Here is a 26411-nt window from a genome sequence, read left to right on the forward strand (position 1 = left end):
GGTGAAAGAGCTTGTGTGGGGTAAAAAGGCATCCATGCTGTGGGGAAGCCTATCATAGAGTGTCAGAGACCAGAGCGGTAAAGAGGACATTCACACCACGGCGTGAGGTCTTGGAGCCCAAGTAGGGTGAAAAGATATTCCGGCATGGAGCATCAGAGCCCAAGTAGGCTGAGCAGTGCATCCACACAGGACAGTGGCCTAGTATGAGGTGTTAGAGCACTAGACCGGTGAGGGGGGTATCTATAAATGGGAGGGGTAGAAAAATGACAGCAGCCCAGGGCAGATTTGATGTCTAGGTAGGGTGAGGAGGTATCCATGCAGGCTAGGGCACATGAGAGCAATGGTAGACTGGTTACATACAGGACACTCAATCAAATAAATATATTAAGGGAAGATATGAGAAGCAGGTTCTACTGTTGAAGAAGGGAGTTACAAATACAGGAAGGGAAAAGACTAGAATAAACCTTGTTTATTCCGGATTGAAACTGGATGTATTGGTGTGAACTTACGGTCTTCAATAAGTGTGTGTGCGTGTGTGTGTGTGTGTGTGAGAGAGAGAGTATACAGTTGGTAGGAAGTAGGTAGGCAGACAGAAAAATAAATATAAATGTAAATGTGCATATAGTACTTAGAAACCATATCTGATATTAGGTATGCTCACTACTATTGAGATGTTGTTGTGCTTTAGCCTTCTCAGCGGACAGCAACCACCCAATAGTAATGAGTACACCTAACACCACATATGGTTTCTAAGTACTATTTCCATTAAAATAAACCAGGTCTCCTTAGAAAAAAGGCTGATTTCAGGGTTGGGGCAGGGACTTGTGTGTCAGAAACTTTAAAAGTGCTCAAGCAATCACAGGGACATATCAAAAAGTCACAGAGAATGAAGGGATTACCACTGTCCAAATCTGGGGGCAATCTGAGCATTAAAGTAAATAACTGCAGTAACAGATTATAATCTACTGAGTGGAAAGTATTTTGAATAAAATGAAAATTTAATGAAAAACGAAATATTTACATGGTCTCAAAGTACCTTCCCACAAATTATTTATTAACAGCAAAGAGAAAAGAGTAACTTTCCAGTAGAGAAGGGTGGCAGACACTACCTTAATCATGTATCCAAGTAAACACCACCAGTAATGGGGCAAGATCAAAACCATGTGCCACACCTGATAGGATGCAATGAAAAGGATACAGCATCATTTCTGTGCTATTCCTCAAAAAGACATATAACCTGAAGTTACTCATGAGGAAATATCAGACAAACCCAAATTGAGGAACATTCTTCAAAATAACTGGCCTATCATCTTCAAGCACTCACTTGCTAAACCGAAAGGTTAAGTGCACCCAGAGGCCCCTGGGAAGAAGGACCTGGCAATCTACTTTCAAAAAATCAGCCACTGAAAATGCAGTGTAGTCCAGTTCTACTCTGATACACACGGGGTTGCTACGAGTCAGAGCGGACTCGATGGCTACCGGTTTGTTTTTTTTTTGTAAATCATCTTCAAAAGTGCCAAGGTCATGAAAGTTAGGAAAAGATCAAGGAAATGTTCCAGGTTAACTTCCAGTGATAACTAAATTCAACCTGTGATTCAAGTTTATTGAAACAACTGGTAAAACCTGAATGGGGCTGTAGACTTAAATGGTAATAAGTTTAACAGTTAATTTCCTGAGGGTGTACTGTAGTTATGTAGGAGAATGTCCCTGTTTACAGGAACGATGGAAACCCTGGTGGCACAGTGGTTAAGAGCTACAGCTACTAACCAAAAAGTTAGCAGTTCGAATCCACGAGGTGCTCTTTGGAAACCTTATGGGACAGTTCTACTTTGTCCTATAGGGTTGCTATGAGTCAGAATCGACTTGACGGCAACGGGTTTTTTTTTATAAGAACGACACACTGAAGTATTCCGGACAGATGAGACATCATAATGTTAACTTACTCACAAATGATTCAAAAAAAAAAGGTTGTAGTCTACTTGTAACTCGTCATTAAGTGTGAGATTGTTTCAAAAATGAAAAAAAAAAATCATAATGGATCTCTGTTTTTCTAAAACACTTGTTTAAAAATGTGTTCCTGAAAGCCTTGGGCTCCCTAGTGAAGGAAAGGCTGAGTTAAGCTGAGAGGGCTTGAGCTCCTGTTTTAACAAGAACAGCTGTATCTTTGTTGGAAAGCAGCTCAGAATACTGATTACAAGCCCAGCCTTCGAATTCAAAATTGCTGAGGTTGAATCTAAGCTCTATAACTGCATAATGTGGCCTAAGTAAATTATTTAATCTTTCTAATTTCAGTTTTAGTATCATTCAGAAGAATGATAGTACCTAAATCTTACAAGGTTGCTATGAAGGTTATGAAAAATAATACATATTGGTACCAGTGGAAACCCTGGTGGTGTAGTGGTTAAGAGCTACGGCTGCCAACCAAAAGGCTGACAGTTCGAATCCACCAGGCACTCCTTGGAAACTCTATGGGGGAGTTCTACTCTGTTCTATAGGGTCGCTATGAGTTGGAATCAACTTGATAGCAATGGGTTTGGTTTTTGGTTTTTTATTATTAACAATATTCCCATAAGTCTATTGCCATCGAGTTGACTCCCACTCATAACAACCCTATAGGACAGAATAAAACTGCCCGATAGGGTTTCCAAGGAGCAGCTGGTGGATTCATACTGCCGATCTTTTGGTTAGCAGCCAAGCTCTGAACCACTGCACCACCAGGGTTCCGGTAACAATATTAAATGTTAAACAATGAGATAATGTAGTACCTGACAATAAATGCGACCACTTTTTTTTTTATTATGTGTTCAATACATTGGCCTGTACATACAATTTTATTCACTGAAAAAAATGTTTAAAAAGCTGTTCTAATGCAAGTAAAATTAGGACATTTGTTATAAAACCTTTAAGCTATAGCCTTTGTTTCCATGGAGAAGCAACATGCCCTAGGCAGTAAAATATAATGATTAAAAGCACAGGCTCTGGAGTCCAGCTGCTTATGTTCAAATCACAACTTTACTACTCACCTGCTGTGTGATATTGGGCAAGATACTTAATTCTAAGGACAGTAATAGTTATAAAGACTAAATGAGATGATGAATGGGTAAGGAGTTTAGCAAAGTATCTGGTATCTTAAGTTTTTTATATATTTTTTTAATTATCTCCTCTTATAACATATTTCTAGTCCACACATATTTAATACCTTATGACAGGAATTGGCACAACTATGGCCCATGGGTCAAATCTGGCCCACCGCCTGTTTTTGTTGATAAAGTTTAATTGGAATACAGCTAGATTCATTCATTTATGCACCGCCTATGGCTGGTTTCATGCTATCATGGCAGAGTTGAGTAGCCGCAACAGAAATCAAATAGTCCACAAAGCCTACAATATTTACCATCTGGCTTTTTACTGAAAAAAGTTTACCAATCTATACCCAAGGATAATAAAAACAAAAAAATTAAAAGAAAAAAACAATAGAATATTAAAATAGATGGCATAAATGGAGCAAGATAACTAATTGGTTTCCATCTGTGTCAGTAAATTCAAAACAGTTAACAAACATATGTCTGTTTCCCCTTTCCCCTAAAAAATAAGCATTTCCGAAACTGAAAATGTCCTTAGAAGTTCTAAGTTAAAATAATTATTTTTTTCCAAATGGAGGCACAAATTTGCAAAGTTATTAGAGCTAAGTACCATCACCCCAGATATGCTTAATGCAATGCACTAAGGCATTGCATTGGGCCATACATAAAACATATTTTTCTGAAATTACCTTTTGTACTGGGTTGAAAAGTATACCCCCAAAATTCATGTCCTTCCTAGAACCTCAGAATGTGACCTCATTTGAAAATAGGGTTGTTGCAGATGTAATTAAGTTAAGGTCATAGTGGATTAGGGTGGGCCCTTAGTCCAACCTGACTGGCGTTCTTCTAAGAGAAGAGACAGGGACAGACACAGAGAGAAGACAGCCATGTGAAGACAGAGACAGAAATTGGAGTTATGCTGCCACACGACAAAGAATACCTAGGACCACCAGAAGCTAGAGGCAGCAGGAAAAGATTTGTTCCCTAGAGGCTTCAGAGAAAACAGAGCCCTGCCAACACCTTGGCTTCAGGCTTCTAGCCTCCAGAGCTGAAAGAAGAAATTTCTGTTGTTTTAAGTCACTCAGTTTGTGGTACTTTGTTCTGGCGGCCCTAGGAAACTAATACATCTTCTAAAAATAAATATTTAAAAGTATATCTGAGAAGACACTGCATAAAAGGAACTGCAAAGCCCATAAGAAATTCATAAAGAACAAGAGACAGCAAACTTGCTTACTTTACAACTGAGTTCAGTAGAAAAATAATCTCTAAGGCTTATATAAAAAAGCAGAGGTAAGTGTATTTCACTGTGATTTCTACGTTTCTTCAAATAAAACAGAAAAATGAATTACCTGAACTGGATGTTCACTAAATGAGGCTGGGAACCATCTGATTGCCAGTAAGTTTCCAGATTGTCATCTCGTAACTGATCCACTCCAAATCCTAGAAACACCAAAGGTGACAATAAATAAATTCCTATGAAAAAGAAGGAGCTATATACTGGTATTCAAAATGTAAAATTACCATATATATTTGTCCAGAAAGTCTGACACACAGGATGGTCAGAACTGTGAAATTTAGATTAACCAGAATTCCTCCACCCTTTACCCAGACCTCAACTCTTAGAAGAAATACCACTTGCACACACAAATGCTTATATTCAGACCAAGTGTTTTGGGTTGTTGGCTTTAGTTTTTAAAGAACATCTCTCAGGATATACTCGAAAGTCAGGATGTATTCAAATCCTGTTTCTTATACTTTCTACAAGCTGATAATAAGAATGATCCTTATTTTTATCCTGAAAACTTCTCAGAAATAAGATAGTTGCTAGTAAGTTAATATAGCATACCTACTGTGACAAGAAAAAGAACTTAAAAATGTTTTCAAGTCACATATCTTTTGAAATCAACTGTTTCTCATTAACAATCTGATTAACCAAAAATTAAATTTACCCAGAATCCTATATTCTCCAGCCATTCCAGATAACTGAAGTTGAAATATACTGCGTTTTCTCCTGATTAAAATCACAATAAATTATACTAGCTATAGAAACAAGACTGAATTAGTGGTAAAATACAGATTTTTTACCCCCCAAAAGTTAAGAAAAATAGTTTTTTTTTTTTTTTGACTAAGTAATATCTTCATTATGGATCAAATTCAAAAGATAGGAAACAGAATATGGTGAAAAGTCTCTATACCCACCAGTGTCTCAGCCATCTAGTTCCTCTCCCCAAACATAGCCAACATTATCAGTTTCTTGCATACCATTTCACAGATACTGACATATATACAAGCAAGTACATATACATTCTTTTTTTCCCTCTCTTTGCACAAATGATGGCATACTACACATAGTTCTGCACTTTGGGGTTTTTTTTTCCCCACTGAGCATATCCAGAACAGTAACCTATATCAACAAGTTAATAATAATAATAATGGAAAACAATATCACATTTCCTATGTGCAAGGCACATTCTAAGCATTTCACATATACAGTAAAATCTTCGAAAGCCGGAATCTGTGTAAGGCAGAAACCCGTCAGAGAAGGAAAACTCAAATATTTCCCACTATTAAGAGAACAACAGAGAAGTGGTAAGACTGTACCCTGTCAAAGGTGGAAAACTTGCAAGGCCTAGAAAAACAAGGCAGTCCTGTCAAGTTCTGGCTCTCGGTGTACTAAGTCATCTAACATTAACTCGTATAATAACTCAATTACCGTAAACAGCTTACATATTTTTTTGAATTTCAAAATTTTCATTCAGTATTTAATTTAATAATAATTAATTAATTAACATACCATAATTATTTAACCAAACTCCTGTGGGCCCTTTAGGTTCTTTCCAATGTTTTGTTATTACAAACAATACTATAATGAACATCTGTCTATAATCTTTACATACATGTTATTATTCCTGGAGACTGAATTTCTAAGAATGGATTCCTGAGCCATTAATATGATAAATATCGCCAAATTAGTCTGAAAAAGGCCTCCCTCACCAATAATGTACCAGAGCAATTATCCCTCTACATGGTTACTAAAAATTGAAATATTTTAATATTGATAACACTAGATTTCAAAGACTAAATAGAAATAAAAGGATTTAAAATATCTAATTAATAATTTTGACACTGATTATGGCTTGAAATGATAATTTGGACATACCGAGTTAGATAAAATAAATTATTAAAATTAACTGCATCTATTTCTTTTACTTCTCTTACGTGGCTACTGTTGTTGTTATGTACCGCCAAGTCAATTTCAACTCATAGCAACCCCAGGTGACAAAGCAGAACCAGCTCGTAGGGTTTTCTAGGCTGTATTTTATCTTTGTGGGAGCAGATTGCCAGGTCTTTCTCCCACGGAGTGACTGGGTGGGTTCAAACCACCAAGCTTTAGGTTAGCAGCCAAGCACTTAACCACTGCTACTAGTGCTCCTTGTGGCTACTGGGTAATTTTAAATGACTTACATGGCTTGCATTATATTCCTATCAGACAGTGCTGCTCTGTACCCATGCTAGAACGTAATCAATTTTTAAAATATTGACTAACCTGATAGGTAGAAAACTGTGTTTGAGTTTGCACTTCCTTTTCTTAGTAAGGTGGAAAATATTTTCATATTTTTATTGAATATTTATATTTCTTCTTACATAAAATGCCTGTTTATATCCTATTTTATTTGATGTTGGTCCTTTTTTTTTTTTTTAACTATTGTAAGTATTAGCTATCCATCTGTTCCGTATCATCCCAATATATTCTCCCCAGTCTGAGATTTGTATCTTAAATACACATATATTGCCTTTACTGTACATACTAATGGATATGATTTTTGCATTGAATTCTGAAGCACTAGCAGGAGTTAGCTAGACAAAGAGGTAGAAGAGCAAGGGAAAAGAGCATTTCAGCCAAGAGAAAATCACGCAATGGCATGGCTCAAGAAAAATGGAATGAATGGGAACTTAAAATAAGATCAAGAGCTTTAGGAAGATCCTTCAGCACCAGTGAGGGAGAAAGCCATTGTAGTAATCCAAGTAACATGTGAAAGTCTGCATTAAGGTAGTGAGAGAGGGAAATGGTCAAAATTTCTTTTCTATTTCACCGAAGCAAAATCTCTTAAAATGTTAAAACTGGGCCCTCCATTACTCACTCCATAATACTTCAATCTGTGCTGCCTAGAATGGTAGCCACTCGCCACATACGGTTGTTGAACTCTGGGAAACAGGCTAGTCCAAATGGAGATGTGCTGTAGATACAAAGGAAACCTGGTGGCGTAGTGGTTAAGTGTTATGGCTGCTAACCAAAAGGTTAGCAGTTCAAAACCACCAGGCGCTCCTTGCAAACTCTGTGGGGCAGTTCTCCTCTGTCCTATACGGTCGCTATGAGTTGGAATCAACTCGACGGCAATGGGTTTGGTTTTGGTTTGGTAAGTATAAAACATACACTAGTTTTCGAAGACTTAGTATGAAAAAAAGAATGTAAAATATATCATTAACAACAATCACCTGGTTATATATTGGATTAAAAATAAATTATTGCAATTAATTTCACCCTTTTTAATGAAATTTTACCCTTTTTAATGTTTACACATGCAGTTTGTACTACATTTTTATTGGACTACACAGAGCAATGGGTTTCTTTTTATACAGCCTTTTTGGCCATGGTCTTGTAATTCTCACAAAATGATTGAGTGAGACTATGCAAATAAGGTGTGTAAAATTCTTGCCGGGAATGGCTGGGACTATGCAAGTAAGGTGTCTGTGGCCCACCAAGGGGATTGGTCAGTTTTGCCATCCTGCTAGGCTTAAAAAGAGCCAATTCCACAGGCTGAGGGTAGACCTCAATACCATCAAGAAGAAAAGCCAGGAGTAGTGTGCATCCTTTAGACCCAGGGTCCCTGTACTGAGAAACTCCTAGACCCAGGAGACAGAGGGAACCGTAGCACTGACCGTAAGAGCAGCAGCGGCACAGGTCTGGCAACGGTACAGGACTGCCAGCAGCATGGCACTGACTACAGAGGGCTCAATGACTCATGGAGCAAGAGAGCTGAGCATCTTGGAGCAGGAGGCTTCCTGGCAGAGTGGGGTACTTTCGGACACTTATCAGCAGAGCTGGGGTGTTGAAACACTTGGCTGAGCAGGGCAGAGGCCAGGCTAGAGCAGGGCCCAGTGGCAGTAGGACTGAGCAGGGCCCAGCAGCAGAGGACTGTCTTGCAGGCACAGCTCAGAAGAAGCTGTCCTAATCAAAGAACTGTATCCTGTTCCTCCAGTTGTATCCTGTTACTTCCCTAATACAGCCCATAATCATGAGTATGGTCAGTGAGTTCTGTATGGCCACTGCAATGAATTATCAAACCTAGCAGATTTGGCATCTCGAGATTAACACTGCCAAATCAAAATTACTTATTCTAGCAAAGAAGTAGAGAGTGCCATGTGAGGGACAGCTCGTGTGAGAATTGGCAAAAAGGCTGGAGAATGAAGGTATGCCTGACCTCCACCTCACAAGAATCAGCCTTGGGCTGATCTTGATTTTCCTTTCTCTCCCTGAAATAAGGCTAGGTCTGACGCCACCATTTTTCAGAACATGATGCCTTAGACCATGCTTCTGTAAAACATTGCTAAGCCTAACCCAGAATATTCCATTATCCAAAATATAAGACAAACAGCTGTTTTGGTACCAACATAAAAAGTTTCTAAGTTTTAAATCCCTTTTTCTACTAGTTTATAAATTCCCTAACAAAGGATTAAGAAAATCACATGATTCAAGCTCCACAGTTAAATGTTCACTGATGAAAAAAAAAAAATTTTTTTTTCATATATTCTATTTTAGCTAGTTCTCAAAGTGTGGACTCTGGACCAGCGGTAGTAGTATTTATTATCTGGAAACTTGTTAGAAATGCAAAGTATGGCCTACAAAGAGAGCTCTGGCCTTTGTCCTTGCTCCAGGGTGTAATCTCTAAGCACTTGGAATTTCCCAAGAGACAGGAGTATCTTGTTATTCACAGGGGGCCCGTGGACCACACCTGATAGTTTATGCTAATGAGATGACTCAGTGTGGGGGTTGGCCACATCAGAAGGACCACATCAGAGAGTTGAGGCTTTGGGCCACTTAATATCAGCCCAACCTCCAGGGAGTATAGGGGAAGAGGGCAGATATTGAATTCAATCATATAGGCAATAAATCAATCAATCACACCTACATAATGAAGCCTCAATAAGAACTCTGGACACCAAAGCTTGGATGAGCTTCCTGGGTTGGCAATACTTCATATGTGGTGACACACAGATGCAGATACAAGTAATGCATCCCTGAGGACAATGGAAGTTTCACATCTGGAACCCTCCCAGGCTTCACTGTTTCCTTTGGCTGGTTCTAATTTGTATCCTTTCACTATTAATAAAACTGTAATAATAAGTACAGCACTTTCCTATGAGTCAAAACCCGACTCAACGGCAACTTCTTTTTTCATAGCACTTTCCTGAATTCTGTCATTTTAGAAAATTATCAAACCTGAGTGGTTTTGGGAAACTCCCAAACTTGAAGTTAGCATCTGAAATGAGGATAAAAAAACAAAAACCAAACCAACTGCCGTCAATTCCAAATAATTAGCCTCAAAAACGTATGTTTTAACAAATCCTCTAGGTGATTCTCATGCACACTAAAATTTTAGGACTACTGCTCTCAAAGCAAGGTCTGTCAACCTTGGCACTACTGACCAGATAATTCTTTGCTGTGGAGGTTGTTCTGCATATTGTAGGATGTTTAACAGCATCCCAGACCTCTACCCACTAGATGCCAGTTGCAACCCTCAACCTGCTGTTGTGACAATTGAAAATGTCTCCAGACATTGCCCAATTGTCCCCTGGAAAGGGGTGGGGGAAAATCATCCCTGGTTGAGAACCATTGTTCTACAGAAAAGAAAACCTGTGGTTATGGCAATTATTCAGTAAATATTCACTCTCTTCTCCTCACCCTCTACAGGGGGAATGATTCCCTATTCCAGTCATATTGAGGCCTAGTCATGATTTATTTTAGCCAATACAATGTGAGCAAATGTGACTCAGCAGAGATTTTAAATGTGCTTTCAAAGTTTAGCTTGGCCTCTTAAATGTCTGCACTCCACTAAGAAAACACAGCTTAAACAGCCACTGGTCTCAGAATAAGGAAACACATGAAGCAGACCTGAACTGAATTCACAACCCAGAGCCAAGTTAGAGCTAAGCAAGAAATAACTTTTCTCTTGTTGCTGTTATAAGCTTTTAAGACATTAGGATTGTTTGTTAGGTAGCATTAGTGTGGCAAGACGAGACTAACATAACATCAATAGACATTATGTATTTTAAGAGTCCAGCTTAGACTGACTTTATAAATAAAACAGCCATTTTTATCCTAAGCGTATCTGCTAACACAACTTCTTCAACATTTGTTAGGGGGTGGTCTTAGGCTGGGTTCTCTACAGGAGCAAAACCAGTGGAGCATATATATATAAATACGTATCCAAAATCAAACCTGTTTCCATTGAGTTAATTCTGACTCATAACGACCCTACAGAACAAAGGGGAATTGCCCCATAGGGTTTCTAATGCTGTAAATCCTTACAGAAGCAGACTGCAACATTTTTCTCCCGTGGCTGGTGGGTTCCAATCACCAGCCGTTCGGTTAGCAGCCAAGCGCTTTAACCACTGAGACACCAAGGCCCCTGCATAAATATATATAGATTAGCTCATGCAGTTATGGAGGCTGGCAAGTCCCAAAACCACGGGTCAGGCATCAGGCTGGAGGCTTCCTTCTGGTGATTCATGTGGTTGCAGGAGCTGACGACCCCAAAATTGTCACATCAGACAGCAGGCTGCAGATTCACAGGGTTGTGAGAACTGTGACTCCCCAAATCTCCAGGTCAGGCGGCAGGCTCCTTGCTGGCTCACATCCCAAGAACCAGAGGTCAGAGGGTTAAGAGTCAGATATGTGATAGAGAGAGAGCAAGCATTGCTATGACATCCTATATTCTGGCAAGGAAACTCCCCTTTCAACTGATTGGCTTCTCATATCAGATCACAAAATGGGGGATGATTATGTAATATCTGCCAAACCATTGAGAATCATGACCTAGCCAAGTTGACACATAACCTTAATCACCAAAGGGACTATAATAACTGAGACATGTATCTTGAATCTGAAAACCCAAAGATGAGTAACATGTGGTCTCTGTGGAAGAGCCTGTATATTTCATGCAGTAGACCTATGCTAGAAATATTTACATTTGAACTATTTAAATTTAAACTAAATTTAAAATTTCGTTTCTCAGTAACACTAGTCACATGTGCTAAGGCTACTGCACTGGACAGTGCAATAAGTTATTGTCATGGATTGAAGTATGTCCCCCCAAAAATGTGTGTATCAGCTTGGTTAGGCCATGTGTGGCTGTCCTCCATTTTGTGACTGTAATTGTTGGGAGGATTAGGGTGGGATGGTAACAGCATCTTTACTCAGGTTACCTCCCTGATCCCAGGTAAAGGAGTTCCCTGGGGTGTGGCCTGCACCACCTTTTATCTCTCAAGAGATAAAAAGGAAAGGGAAGCAAGCAGAAAGCTGGGGGCCTCATGCCACCAAGAAAGCAGCACCAGGTGCAGAGTGTGTCCTTTGGACCTGGGGTGCCTGCACCTGAGAGGCTCCTCGACCAGGGGAAGTTTGAGGACAAGGAATCTTCCTCCAGAGCTGACAGAGAGAGAAAGCCTTCCCCTGGAGCAGATACCCTAAATTTGGACTTTTAGCCTACTTTACTGTGAGGAAATAAATTTCTCTTTGTTAAAGCCATCCACTTGTAGTATTTCTGTTATGGGAGCACTAGATGACTAATACACCAACCTAGAGTTCTCCCCAGAAATCCAAGCTTTTGCATTCTACTAGAACACTTTCACTAAGAGGCAGATTTGGCATCTCAAGATTAACACTGCCAAATCAAATTACTTATTTTTCAACCCCAAATCAATTTACTCCCCCCCGCATACACTATTTCCCACCTCAGAATACAATATGGAGTTGTTCAAACCATATGCTCAGGAGTCATTCCCGATTCTTTCCTTTCCTTCATTAAGTCCTGATAATTCTGCCTCTAAATTAAATATATCCCAAAGACACAGTGGCTGCAACAATGGGCTCAAGCATTAACAACGTCTGTGAGCATGGTGCAGGACCGGGCAGTGTTTTGCTGTGAGTCAGAACCAACTCGATGGCACCTGTCATGGATTGAAGTATGTTCCCCCAAAAATGTGTGTATCAGCTTGGTTAGGCCATGATTCCCAGTATCACGTGGTTGTCCTCCATTTTGTAATTGTAATTTTATGTTGAGAGGATTAGGGTGGGATTGTAACACCACCCTTACTCAGGAAGTTTCCCTGGAGTGTGGGCTGCACCACTTTTTATCTCTGAAGAGATAAAAGGAAAGAGAAGCAAGCAAAGTTAGGGACCTCATACCACCAAGAAGGCAGCACCAGAACAGCAAATCCTTTGGACCCAGGGTCCCTGCACCTGAGAACCTCCTCCACCATAGGAAGATTGAGGACAAGGACCTTTTTCCAGACTCGACAGATTGAAAAGTCTTCCCCTGCAGCTGACACCTTGAATTTGGGCTTTTAGCTTACTTTATCGCGAGGAAATGTATTTCTCTTTGTTAAAGCCATCCACTTGTGGTATTTCTGTTATGGCAGCACTAGATGACTAAGACAGAACCTAATAACAACAACAAAGCCATCTAGTTCTCTCCATAGAGAGAGCTACCAGCATAGACCAAGTCAACATCATCTCTGGCATAAATTACTAGAATAGCCTTTCCTCTACTAGAAACTCTTGCTTCACTACCACCATGCATTATTCAGTATCTAAAGTCTGTTTGTTTTTTTAATTCTGTTCCAGATCACACTCTCCTGCTCAGCCCCTCCCATGGTTTCTCTTTGTCCTAAGATAAATCCCAAACTCTTTTTCATGACATGTAAGGCCTCACATAAACTGGCCATGTCTACTTATATCTCCAACTTCATTTTCTATGGCTTCTCCTCCTTAGTCACTACTTTCTAGTCACACTAGCCCTCTTTCTGAACCACAAATGGGCCAAATCAGTTAACTTAGAGCCTTTGAACTAACTGTTCCCTGTGTTAGGAAGGTCCTTCTCTGAAATCTTTGCACAATGAATTCTTCTTACCACTCATATCTCAGCACAAAGTTCACTACCTAAGAGAGGTCTTCCTTGATCCTACATTCTAAATTAGCCTCCCACTTAAAATTACTTTCTACTATCTTGCTGTTTGATTTTCTCTGAAGCACATGTCACTATTTAACTCAGAATTCTTTAACTGTGTCCATAACTGTCAATTACATCAAGAACTTAAAAAATAAAAAGAATTAGTGAGTGTGACAGTTAAAGTTGTATGTCAACTTGGCTGGGCCATGATTCTCAGTAGTTTGGCAGTTATGTAAGAATACACTTCAGCAATTATGTAATGATGCAGCCTAGCAGTTATGTAATGATGCAGTTATCTTCTGTTTTATGATATAATGTAATCACCCTCATGAGGTGATCTGATGTGACCAGCCAATCAGCTGTAAGGGGAGTTTCCTCAGGGGTGTGGCCTGTATCCAATAAATATGGATGTTCTGGCAAAGTTCACTGGCTTTTGATCACTCTGGATTCTGTATCTGGCTCGTTATCATCTGACCTCTGGTTACTGGGACTTGAGTCAGCGGCCTGCCATACTGTCTGCCGACCTTGGGATCTGTCAGCCTCCACACCCTGTGAGCCAGCAACCTCCTGTGTTACCTGCTGTCGTGGACTGAATTATGTCCCCGCAAAAATTTGTGTATTGATTTGGCTGGGCCATGATTCCCAGTATTGTGTCATTGTCCTCTATTTTGTGACTGTAATTTTATGTTAAAGAGGATTAGGATGGTACTGTAACACCCTTACTAAGGTCACATCCAATGTAAAGAGAGTTTCCTGGGGTGTGGCCTGCACTACCTTTTATCTTACAAGAGATAAAAAGAAAGGGAAGCAAACAGAGAGTTGAGGAACTCATACCACCAAGAAAGAAGCACCAGGAGCAGAGCACATCCTTAAGCCCCAAGATCCCTATGCAGAGAAGCTCCTAGTCCACCCACGGTAAGACTGACAAGAAAGACCTTTCTCCAGAGCCGACAGAAAGAGAAAGTCTTCCCCTGTAGCTGATGCCCTGAATTAGGACTTCTACCCTTCTAGACTGTGAGAAAATAAATTTCTCTTTGTTAAAGCCATCCACTTGTGCTATTTCTGTTATAGCAGCACTAGGTGACTAGAACACCTGCTGATCTTGGATTCATCAGCCCCCACAGCTACCTGAGTCAGGAGAAGCTTTCAGCCTCATCCACAGACTTGGGACTTGCCAGCCTCTACAACCACGTGAGCCATTTCCTCGAGGTAAATCTCTCTCTCTAAAAGTATATGTATACACACACACACACACACACACATATATATATATACATACGTGCTTCATTGGTTTTGCTCTTCTAGAGAACCCAGGCTAAGAGAGTGAGTTTTTGTTTAAGATTTTATATCTCTCAATTATTCCTTTTAAATTTAATTCATAAAAGCAATGCCTGGGTATTAGTAAAAGATACACATCAAGTAAAGAGTATGTCCCGTAAGATGTTCACAAAACACAGCCTTACTAAATCCCTCATTTTTGCTGCAATCAGAGAATCAAATAGAGGGTCAAACATAGAAGATGTACCTATTTTTCCCCCTAATTTTGTTTTCCAACATGGTATGGATTTGGTGCTTACGAAATGAAATGATTCAATTACTGTGATAAGATCCTGTTACAATGCTGTAACGTTATAATGCAGTCACCACAGCACTTTGACCTTTAGTTTTTCCAGCCTCTTGGGCAAAGTCTGAAAATTGCACTGAATTATAGGATTTTTTTTTTTTTATAACTTTTATTAAGCTTCAAGTGAACATTTACAAATCCAATCAGTCTGTCACATATAAGTTTACATACATCTCACTCCCTACTCCCACTTACTCTCCCCCTCTTGAGTCAGCCCTTTCAGTCTCTCCTTTCTTGACAATTTTGCCTGCTTCCCTCTCTCTCTATCCTCCCATCCCCCCTCCAGACAAAAGTTGCCAACACAATCTCAAGTGTCCACCTGATATAATTAGCTCACTCTTCATCAGCGTCTCTTTCCCACCCGCTGACCAGTCCCTTTCATGTCTGATGAGTTGTCTTCGGGGATGGTTCCTGTCCTGTGCCAACAGAAGGTCTGGGGAGCATGGCCGCCGGGATTCCTCTAGTCTCAGTCAGACCATTAAGTTTGGTCTTTTGATGAGAATTTGGGGTCTGTACCCCACTGATCTCCTGCTCCCTCAGGGGTCCTCTGCTGTGCTCCCTGTCAGGGCAGTCATCGATTGTGGCCGGGCACCAACTAGTTTTTCTGGTCTCAGGATGATGTAGGTCTCTGGATCATGTGGCCCTTTCTGTCTCTTGGGCTCTTAGTTGTCGTGTGGCCTTGGTGTTCTTCATTTTCCTTTGCTCCAGGTGGGTTGAGACCAATTGATGCATCTTAAATGGCCGCTTGTTAGCATTTAAGACCCCAGACGCCACATTTCAAAGTGGGATGCAGAATGATTTCATAATAGAATTATTTTGCCAATTGACTTAGAAGTCCCCGCAAACCATGGTCCCCAGACCCCCGCGCTCGCTCCGCTGACCTTTGAAGCATTTATTTTATCCCAGAAACAGCTTTTGGTCCAGTACAATTGAGCTGACCTTCCATGTATTGAGTGTTGTCTTTCCCTTCACCTAAAGCTGTACTTATCTACTGATTAATCAATAAAAAACCCTCTCCCACCCTCCCTCCCTCCCCGCCTCGTAACCACAAAAGTATGTGTTCTTCTCAGGTTTACTATTTCTCAAGATTTTATAATAGTGGTCTTATACAATATTTGTCCTTTTGCCTCTGACTAATTTCGCTCAGCATAATGCCTTCCAGGTTCCTCCATGTTATGAAATGTTTCACAGATTCATCACTGTTCTTTATCGATGCGTAGTATTCCATTGTGTGAATATACCACAATTTATTTACCCATTCATCCGTTGATGGACACCTTGGTTGCTTCCAGCTTTTTGCTATTGTAAACAGAGCTGCAATAAACATGGGTGTGCATATATCTGTTTGTATGAAGGCTCTTGTATCTCTAGGGAATATTCCCAGGAGTAGGATTTCTGGGTTGTATGGTAGTTCTATTTCTAACTGTTTAAGATAACGCCAGATAGATTTCCAAAGTGGTTGTACCATTTTACATTCCCACCAGCAGTGTATGAGAGTTCCAATCTCTCCGCAGCCTCTCCAACATTTATTATTTTGTGTTTTTTGGATTAATGCCAGCCTTGCTGGTGTGAGATGAAATCTCATCGTAGTTTTAATTTGCATTTCTCTAATGGCTAATGATCGAGAGCATTTTCTCATGTATCTGTTGGCTGCCTGAGTATCTTCTTTAGTGAAATGTGTGTTCATATCCTTTGCCCACTTCTTGATTGGGTTGTCTTTTTGTGGTTGAGTTTTGACAGAGTCATGTAGATTTTAGAGATCAGGTGCTGGTCGGAGATGTCATAGCTGAAAATTCTTTCCCAATCTGTAGGTGGTCTTTTTACCCTTTTGGTGAAGTCTTTAGATGAGCATAGGTGTTTGATTTTTAGGAGCTCCCAGTTATCGGGTTTCTCTTCATCATTTTTGGTAATGTTTTGTATTCTGTTTATACCTTGTATTAGGGCTCCTAGGGTTGTCCCTATTTTTTCTTCCATGATCTTTATCGTTTTAGTCTTTATGTTTAGGTCTTTGATCCACTTGGAGTTAGTTTTTGTGCATGGTGTGAGGTATGGGTCCTGTTTCATTTTTTTGCAAATGGATATCCAGTTATGCCAGCACCATTTGTTAAAAAGGCTATCTTTTCCCCAATTAATTGACACTGGGCCTTTGTCAAATATCAGCTGCTCATACGTGGATGGATCTATGCCTGGGTTCTCAATTCTGTTCCATTGGTCTATGTGCCTGTTGTTGTACCAGTACCAGGCTGTTTTGACTACTGTGGCTCTATAATAGCTTCTGAAGTCAGGTAAAGTGAGGCCTCCCACTTTCTTCTTCTTTTTCAGTAGTGCTTTGCTTATCTGGGGCTTCTTTCCCTTCCATATGAAATTGGTGATTTGTTTCTCTATCCCCTTAAAATATGACATTGGAATTTGGATCGGAAGTGCATTAAATGTATAGATGGCTTTTGGTAGAATAGACATTTTTACTATGGTAAGTCTTCCTATCCATGAGCAGGGTATGTTTTTCCACTTAAGTATGTCCTTTTGAATTTCTTGTAGTAGAGCTTTGTAGTTTTCTTTGTATAGGTCTTTTACATCCTTGGTAAGATTTATTCCTAAATATCTTATCTTCTTGGGGGCTACTGTGAATGGTATTGATTTGGTGATTTCCTCTTCGGTGTTCTTTTTGTTGATGTAGAGGAATCCAAGTGATTTTTGTATGTTTATTTTATAACCTGAGACTCTGCCAAACTCTTCTATTAGTTTCAGTAGTTTTCTGCAGGATTCCTTAGGGATTTCTGTGTATAAGATCATGTCATCTGCAAATAGACATAATTTTACTTCCTCCTTGCCAATCCGGATGCCTTTTATTTCTTTGTCTAGCCTAATTGCCCTGGCTAGGACTTCTAGCACGATGTTGAATAAGAGTGGTGATAAAGGGCATCCTTGTCTGGTTCCCGTTCTCAAGGGAAATGCTTTCAGGTTCTCTCCACTTAGAGTGATATTGGCTGTTGGCTTTGCATAGATGCCCTTTATTATATTGAGGAATTTTCCTTCAATTATTTTGGTGAGAGTTTTTATCATAAATGGGTGTTGGACTTTGTCAAATGCCTTTTCTGCATCAATTGATAAGATCATGTGGTTTTTGTCTTTTGTTTTATTTATGTGATGGATTACATTAATGGTTTTTCTGATATTAAACCAGCCTTGCATACCTGGCATAAATTCCACTTGATCAGGGTGAATTATTTTTTTGATGTGTTGTTGGATTCTATTGGCTAGAATTTTGTTGAGGATTTTTGCATCAATGTTCATGAGGGATATAGGTCTCTACTTTTCTTTTTTTGTAATGTCTTTACCTGGTTTTGGTATCAGGGAGATGGTGGCTTCATAGAATGAGTTGGGTAGTATTCCGTCATTTTCTATGCTTTGGAATACCTTCAGAAGTAGTGGTGTTAACTCTTCTCTGGAAGTTTGGTAGAACTCTGCACTGAAGCCATCCGGGCCAGGGCTTTTTTTTGTTGGGAGTTTTTTGATTACCGTTTCAATCTCTTTTTTTGTTATGGGTCTATTTAGTTGTTCTACTTCTGAATGTGTTAGTTTAGGTAGGTAGTGTTTTTCCAGGAATTCATCCATTTCTTCTAGGTTTTCAAATTTGTTAGAGTACAATTTTTCATAATAATCTGAAATGATTCTTTTAATTTCATTTGGTTCTGTTGTGATGTGGTCCTTCTCGTTTCTTATTCGGGTTATTCGTTTCCTTTCCTGTATTTCTTTAGTCAGTCTAGCCAATGGTTTATCAATTTTGTTAATTTTTTCAAAGAACCAGCTTTTGGCTTTGTTAATTCTTTCAATTGTTTTTCTGTTGTCTAATTCATTTAGTTCAGCTCTAATTTTTATTATTTGTTTTCTTCTGGAGCCTGATGGATTCTTTTGTTGCTCAGTTTCTATTTTTTCAAGTTGTAGGGACAGTTCTCTGATTTTGGCTCTTTCTTCTTTTTGTATGTGTGCATTTATCGATATAAATTGGCCTCTGAGCACTGCTTTTGCTGTGTCCCAGAGGTTTTGATAGGAAGTATTTTCTAGGATTGTTTTTTGATGTGTATTCAACTAAGCCGAATCTACTAGACACACTCCGGCTTTAATGAGTAAAATATTCAATCATTTCCAAGGATACAAAAAATAATTTTGCAAAACCATGTGACACCTAACATAGTGTAGCAGGCAAGTATATTTGTACCTCCCAAAGTTATTAACATTTTGAAAAGTTATTAAAATTCTTCTTTTATCACTTCTCACATGAATTTATTACAAGTCTTCTGATTTATTTACCTCTAGCATTGTCTCATTTCAATCTATCCTCCACACTTCTCAAATGTGAATACTAATTGTTTTACACTGTTGCTTAAAATTTTTCAATAGCTCATACTATCTATACAGTAAAGTATTAACTGCTAACAAAGTCCTCTATGATCAGGCCCCTACATATCTAAAAAATCTAGCTATGCCAAATCCCTATATTTTAATCTTACTCTTTGCAGCTCTTTGAATGAGCCATGTTTTGTCCAAGCTGTATACCTTTGTTCATACCCTGCCCCTTGCCTTATGCCCTTACTCAGTGAAATCCTACTCTTGTTTCATCATAAAGGATAAACATCATCTCCATGAAGACTTTCCTGATCCTTTTAAACAGAGTCAATAACTTTCTCCTTTGGGCCACTACTGCATCAAGCCCATGTGCACTATGACATAGTGGAGTCAGGCTGTCTGGAATCCCAACGTTCCCAGTTATTCTGTCTTCTACCTCATTTAGTCTATCTTCTGTCGGTTTGACTTCATTGCTGAGTGTTTCTCTTGCCTTTTCTAGTTCAGTTTCTTTATTCTTCAGTTCCAGTAGTTCTCTTTGGGTTTTTTGGTTTGTTTGTTTGTTTATGTTTCAATTTCCTTGTTCAGTCTCTCATTTTGTTCCTCCGTTTCCTAATACCCATTATTTTGTTTTCTGCATGCTTTTTACTTTCTTTAAACATATTTACCACTGCTGTCTGAAAATATTCCACAGGAGAAATTTCCTCTTCTTCATATTTTCCTTTTAATTGGTCCTTCTCTTCTCTTGTGATTTTGTGTGTTTTACTATTTTTGTTGTTGTTATAAAATTTGGGCCATTTGGTATCTTTTTTTTTTTTTTTTTAACTTTTATTGAGCTTCAAGTGAACGTTTACAAATCAAGTCAGTCTGTCACATATAAGTTTACGTACATCTTACTCCGTACTCCCACATGCTCTCCCCCTAATGAGTCAGCCCTTCCAGTCTCTCCTTTCGTGACAATTTTGCCAGCTTCCAACTCTCTCTATCCTCCCATCCCCCCTCCAGACAGGCGATGCCGACACAATCTCAAGTGTCCACCTGATATAATTAGCTCACTCTTCATCAGCATCTCTCTCCCACCCACTGTCCAGTCCCTTTCATGTCTGATAAGTTGTCTTCAGGGATGGTTCCTGTCCTGTGCCAACAGAAGGTCTGGGGAGCATGGCCGCCGGGATTCCTCTAGTCTCAGTCAGACCATTAAGTATGGTCTTTTTATGAGAATTTGGGGTCTGCATCCCACTGATCTCCTGCTCCCTCAGGGGTTCTCTGTTGTGCTCCCTGTCAGGGCAGTCATCGATTGTGGCCGGGCACCAACTAGTTCTTCTGGTCTCAGGATGATGTAGGTCTCTGGTTCATGTGGCCCTTTCTGTCTCTTGGGCTCGTAGTTGTCGTGTGACCTTGGTGTTCTTCGTTCTCCTTTGTTCCAGGTGGGTTGAGACCAATTGATGCATCTTAAATGGCCGCTTGTTAGCATTTAAGACCCCAGACGCCACATTTCAAAGTGGGATGCAGAATGTTTTCATAATAGAATTATTTTGCCAATTGACTTAGAAGTCCCCGCAAACCATGGTCCCCAGACCCCCGCCCCTGCTCTGCTGACCTTTGAAGCATTCATTTTATCCAGGCAACTTCTTTGCTTTTGGTCCAGTCCAATTGAGCTGACCTTCCATGTATTGAGTGTTGTCCTTCCCTTCACCTGAAGCAGTTCTTATCTGCTAATTAATCAATAAAAAACCCTCTCCCTCCCTCCCTCCCTCCCCCCCTCGTAACCACAAAAGTATGTGTTCTTCTCAGTTTTTACTATTTCTCAAGATCTTATAATAGTGGTCTTATACAATATTTGTCCTTTTGCCTCTGACTAATTTCGCTCAGCATAATGCCTTCCAGGTTCCTCCATGTTATGAAATGTTTCACAGATTCGTCACTGTTCTTTATCGATGCGTAGTATTCCATTATGTGAATATACCACAATTTATTTACCCATTCATCCGTTGATGGACACCTTGGTTGCTTCCAGCTTTTTGCTATTGTAAACAGAGCTGCAATAAACATGGGTGTGCATATATCTGCTTGTGTGAAGGCTCTTGTTTCTCTAGGGTATATTCCGAGGAGTGGGATTTCTGGGTTGTATGGTAGTTCTATTTCTAACTGTTTAAGATAACGCCAGATAGATTTCCAAAGTGGTTGTACCATTTTACATTCCCACCAGCAGTGTGTAAGAGTTCCAATCTCTCTGCAGCCTCTCCAACATTTATTATTTTGTGTTTTTTGGATTAATGCCAGCCTTGTTGGAGTGAGATGGAATCTCATCGTGGTTTTAATTTGCATTTCTCTAATGGCTAATGATCGAGAGCATTTTCTCATGTATCTGTTAGCTGCCTGAATATCTTCTTTAGTGAAGTCTGTGTTCATATCCTTTGCACACTTCTTGATTGGGTTGTTTGTCTTTTTGTGGTTGAGTTTTGACAGAGTCATGTAGATTTTAGAGATCAGGTGCTGGTCGGAGATGTCATAGCTGAAAATTCTTTCCCAGTCTGTAGGTGGTCTTTTTACTCTTTTGGTGAAGTCTTTAGATGAGCATAGGTGTTTGATTTTTAGGAGCTCCCAGTTATCAGGTTTCTCTTCGTCATTTTTGGTAATGTTTTGTATTCTGTTTACGCCTTGTATTAGGGCTCCTAGGGTTGTCCCTATTTTTTCTTCCATGATCTTTATCGTTTTAGTCTTTATGTTTAGGTCTTTGATCCACTTGGAGTTAGTTTTTGTGCATGGTGTGAGGTATGGGTCCTGTTTCATTTTTTTGCAAATGGATATCCAGTTATGCCAGCACTATTTGTTAAAAAGACTATCTTTTCCCCAATTAACTGACACTGGGCCTTTGTCAAATATCAGCTGCTCATACGTGGATGGATTTATATCTGGGTTCTCAATTCTGTTCCATTGGTCTATGTGCCTGTTGTTGTACCAGTACCAGGCTGTTTTGACTACTGTGGCTGTATAATAGCTTCTGAAATCAGGTAGAGTGAGGCCTCCCACTTTCTTCTTCTTTTTCAGTAATGCTTTGCTTATCCGAGGCTTCTTTCCCTTCCATATGAAATTGGTGATTTGTTTCTCTATCCCCTTAAAAAACAACATTGGAATTTGGATCGGAAGTGCGTTATATGTATAGATGGCTTTTGGTAGAATAGACATTTTTACTATGGTAAGTCTTCCTATCCATGAGCAGGGTATGTTTTTCCACTTAAGTATGTCCTTTTGAATTTCTTGTAGTAGAGCTTTGTAGTTTTCTTTGTATAGGTCTTTTACATCCTTGGTAAGATTTATTCCTAAATATCTTATCTTCTTGGGGGCTACTGTGAATGGTATTGATTTGGTGATTTCCTCTTCGGTGTTCTTTTTGTTGATGTAGAGGAATCCAAGTGATTTTTGTATGTTTATTTTATAACCTGAGACTCTGCCAAACTCTTCTATTAGTTTCAGTAGTTTTCTGCAGGATTCCTTAGGGATTTCTGTGTATAAGATCATGTCATCTGCAAATAGACATAATTTTACTTCCTCCTTGCCAATCCGGATGCCTTTTATTTCTTTGTCTAGCCTAATTGCCCTGGCTAGGACTTCTAGCACGATGTTGAATAAGAGCGGTGATAAAGGGCATCCTTGTCTGGTTCCCGTTCTCAAGAGAAATGCTTTCAGGTTCTCTCCATTTAGAGTGATATTGGCTGTTGGCTTTGCATAGATGCCCTTTATTATATTGAGGAATTTTCCTTCAATTCCTATTTTGGTGAGAGTTTTTATCATAAATGGGTGTTGGACTTTGTCAAATGCCTTTTCTGCATCAATTGATAAGATCATGTGGTTTTTGTCTTTTGTTTTATTTATGTGATGGATTACATTAATGGTTTTTCTGATATTAAACCAGCCTTGCATACCTGGTATAAATTCCACTTGATCGTGGTGAGTTATTTTTTTGATATGTTGTTGGATTCTATTGGCTAGAATTTGTTGAGGATTTTTGCATCAATGTTCATGAGGGATATAGGTCTGTAATTTTCTTTTTTGTAATGTCTTTACCTGGTTTTGGTATCAGGGAGATGGTGGCTTCATAGAATGAGTTGGGTAGTATTCCGTCATTTTCTATGCTTTGAAATACCTTCAGTAGTAGTGGTGTTAACTCTTCTCTGAAAGTTTGGTAGAACTCTGCAGTGAAGCCGTCCGGGCCAGGGCTTTTTTTTGTTGGGAGTTTTTTGATTACCGTTTCAATCTCTTTTTTTGTTATGGGTCTATTTAGTTGTTCTACTTCTGAATGTGTTAGTTTAAGTAGGTAGTGTTTTTCCAAGAATTCATCCATTTCTTCTAGGTTTTCAAATTTGTTAGAGTACAATTCTTCGTAGTAATCTGAAATGGTTCTTTTCATTTCACTTGGTTCTGTTGTGATGTGGTCCTTCTCGTTTCTTACTCGGGTTGTTTCCTTTCCTGTATTTCTTTAGTCAGTCTAGCCAATGGTTTATCAATTTTGTTAATTTTTTCAAAGAACCAGCTTTTGGCTTTGTTAATTCTTTCAATTGTTTTTCTGTTCTCTAATTCATTTAGTTCAGCTCTAATTTTTATTATTTGTTTTCTTCTGGTGCCTGATGGATTCTTTCGTTGCTCACTTTCTATTTGTTCAAGTTGTAGGGACAGTTCTCTGCTTTTGGCTCTTTCTTCTTTTTGTATGTGTGCATTTATCGATATAAATTGGCCTCTGAGCACTGCTTTTGCTGTGTCCCAGAGGTTTTGATAGGAAGTATTTTCATTCTCGTTGCATTCTATGAATTTCCTTATTCCCTCCTTGATGTCTTCTATAACCCAGTTTTTTTTCAGGACGGTATTGTTCATTTTCCAAGTATTTGATTTCTTTTCCCTAGTTTTTCTGTTATTGATTCCTAGTTTTACTGCCTTGTGGTCTGAGAAGATGCTTTGTAATATTTCGATGTTTTGGACTCTGCAAAGGTTTGTTTTATGACCTAATATGTGGTCTATTCTAGAGAATGTTCCATGTGCGCTAGAAAAAAAAGTATACTTTGCAGCAGTTGGGTGGAGAGTTCTGTATAAGTCAATGAGGTCAAGTTGGTTGATTGTTGTAAGTAGGTCTTCCGTGTCTCTATTGAGCTTCTTACTGGATGTCCTGTCCTTCTCCGAAAGTGGTGTGTTGAAGTCTCCTACTATAATTGTGGAGGTGTCTATCTCACTTTTCAATTCTGTTAAAATCTGATTTACGTATCTTGCAGCCCTGTCATTGGGTGCATAAATATTTAATATGGTTATGTCTTCCTGATCGATTGTCCCTTTTATCATTATGTAGTGTCCCTCTTTATCCTTTGTGGTGGATTTAAGTCTAAAGCCTATTTTGTCAGAAATTAATATTGCTACTCCTCTTCTTTTTTGCTTATTGTTTGCTTGATATATTTTTTTCCATCCTTTGAGTTTTAGTTTGTTTGTGTCTCTAAGTCTAAGGTGTGTCTCTTGTAGGCAGCATATAGACGGATCGTGTTTCTTTATCCAGTCTGAGACTCTCTGTCTCTTTATTGGCGCATTTAGTCCATTTACATTCAGCGTAATTATAAATAAGTGTTTAGTGTTGTCATTTTGATGCCTTTTTATGTGTGTTGTTGACAATTCCATTTTTCCACATACTTTTTTGTGCTGAGACGTTTTTCTTTTGGATAGATATCCTTTCGTCTTTCATGATGTCAGGGAAGTTTTCTGTCAGGAGTTCTTCAACTATTTTCTCTGTGTTTTCTGTCCTCCCTCCCTGTTCTGGGACTCCAATCACACACAAGTTATCCTTCTTGATAGAGTCCCACATGATTCTTAGGGTTTCTTCATTTTTTTTAATTCTTTTATCTGATTTTTTTCCAGCTATGTTGGTGTTAACTCCCTGGTCCTCCAGATGTCCCAGTCTGCATTCTAATTGCTCAAGTCTGCTCCTCTGACTTCCTATTGCGTTGTCTAATTCCGTAATTTTATTGTTAATCTTTTAGATTTCTACATGCTGTCTCTCTATGGATTCTTGCAACTTATTAATTTTTCCACTATGTTCTTGAATAATCTTTTTGAGTTCTTCAACAGTTTTATCAGTGTGTTCCTTGGCTTTTTCTGCAGTTTGCCTTATTTCGTTTGTGGTGTCTTGAAGCATTCTGTAAATTAGTTTTTTATATTCTGTATCTGATAATTCCAGGATTGTATCTTCATTTGGGAAAGATTTTGATTCTTCTGTTTGGAGGGTTGTAGAAGCTGTCATGGTCTGCTTCTTTATGTGGTTTGATATGGACTGCTGTCTCCGAGCCATCACTGGGAAACAAGTTTTTCCAGAAAATCCGCTGACTGGGACGCTGGCTCCAGGTTCCGAAAACAATCGCTGCTTCCCTGTATTTGTTCGTTTTCCGTCTCTAAATCTGTGTTTGTTGTTCAGGGTTCGTAGATTGTTATGTACGTGATCGATTCACTTGTTTTTCCGAGTCTTTGTTGCAAGAGGGATCCGAGGTAGCGTCTACCTAGTCTGCGATCTTGGCCCCGCCTCTCATGTTTTTTTTTTTAATAGTTTAAATTCTTTTTTTTCCCCCTTGGGAAAAATTTCTGGTTATACTTGGTTGATTTAGCTCCATTATATTATCCTTAGAATGCACTTTTATCCTTAGGCTTTTTTCAGTGCTGATTCAGGAGTTCTGGGTGTTTGGTCTCTGGAGTTCAATATACACATGCAGGGGATTTTAGTTGGCTGTAGACACTGATGTAAGCGGCGGCTTACATGACAAAGGTAAGCAGCACTCTATGTCTTTCTCTCATGGTGTCCCACTATGGGCAGGGAGTTAGCCGTTTCCCTTTGTGTTGCCTGTCTGAAGTATTCTCCTTGTCCTGGTTCCTTTTCAGCACCTCCGGGCCCTAGTGCCTGCCCATTTGGGGCCTTGGTGAGATTCAACAGCACCGTCTGGCAGTACCATAGACACCCTTCGCCCCCTCCCATGCACAGCTCATGAACTCCCATGGCCAATTTACACAGGCTTAGAAATTGGGCTACAGCTTCCTCAGTTTAGGCCCAGTTCTGTGTTTTTTGTTTGAGGTGTTGCCCAACCTGGTTCCAAAATAGCTGTGGTG

At 39.4% G+C, this 26411-nt stretch overlaps 1 protein-coding gene across 1 annotated transcript in view; it reads right to left on the bottom strand.

The window, feature by feature from the left end:
• The window catches only part of ANAPC10 (anaphase promoting complex subunit 10), a 112185-nt gene that overhangs the window by 74176 nt on the left and 11598 nt on the right, over positions 1–26411 (bottom strand). Inside the window, exon 3 of the mRNA XM_003417500.4 lies at positions 4433–4523. Within this exon, the coding sequence (XP_003417548.1) occupies positions 4433–4523 (91 nt within the window). The remainder of the gene's footprint in view (positions 1–4432; positions 4524–26411) is intronic.

Source organism: Loxodonta africana, chromosome 13, assembly GCF_030014295.1.
Source record: "Loxodonta africana isolate mLoxAfr1 chromosome 13, mLoxAfr1.hap2, whole genome shotgun sequence".
Taxonomy (NCBI): domain Eukaryota; kingdom Metazoa; phylum Chordata; class Mammalia; order Proboscidea; family Elephantidae; genus Loxodonta; species Loxodonta africana.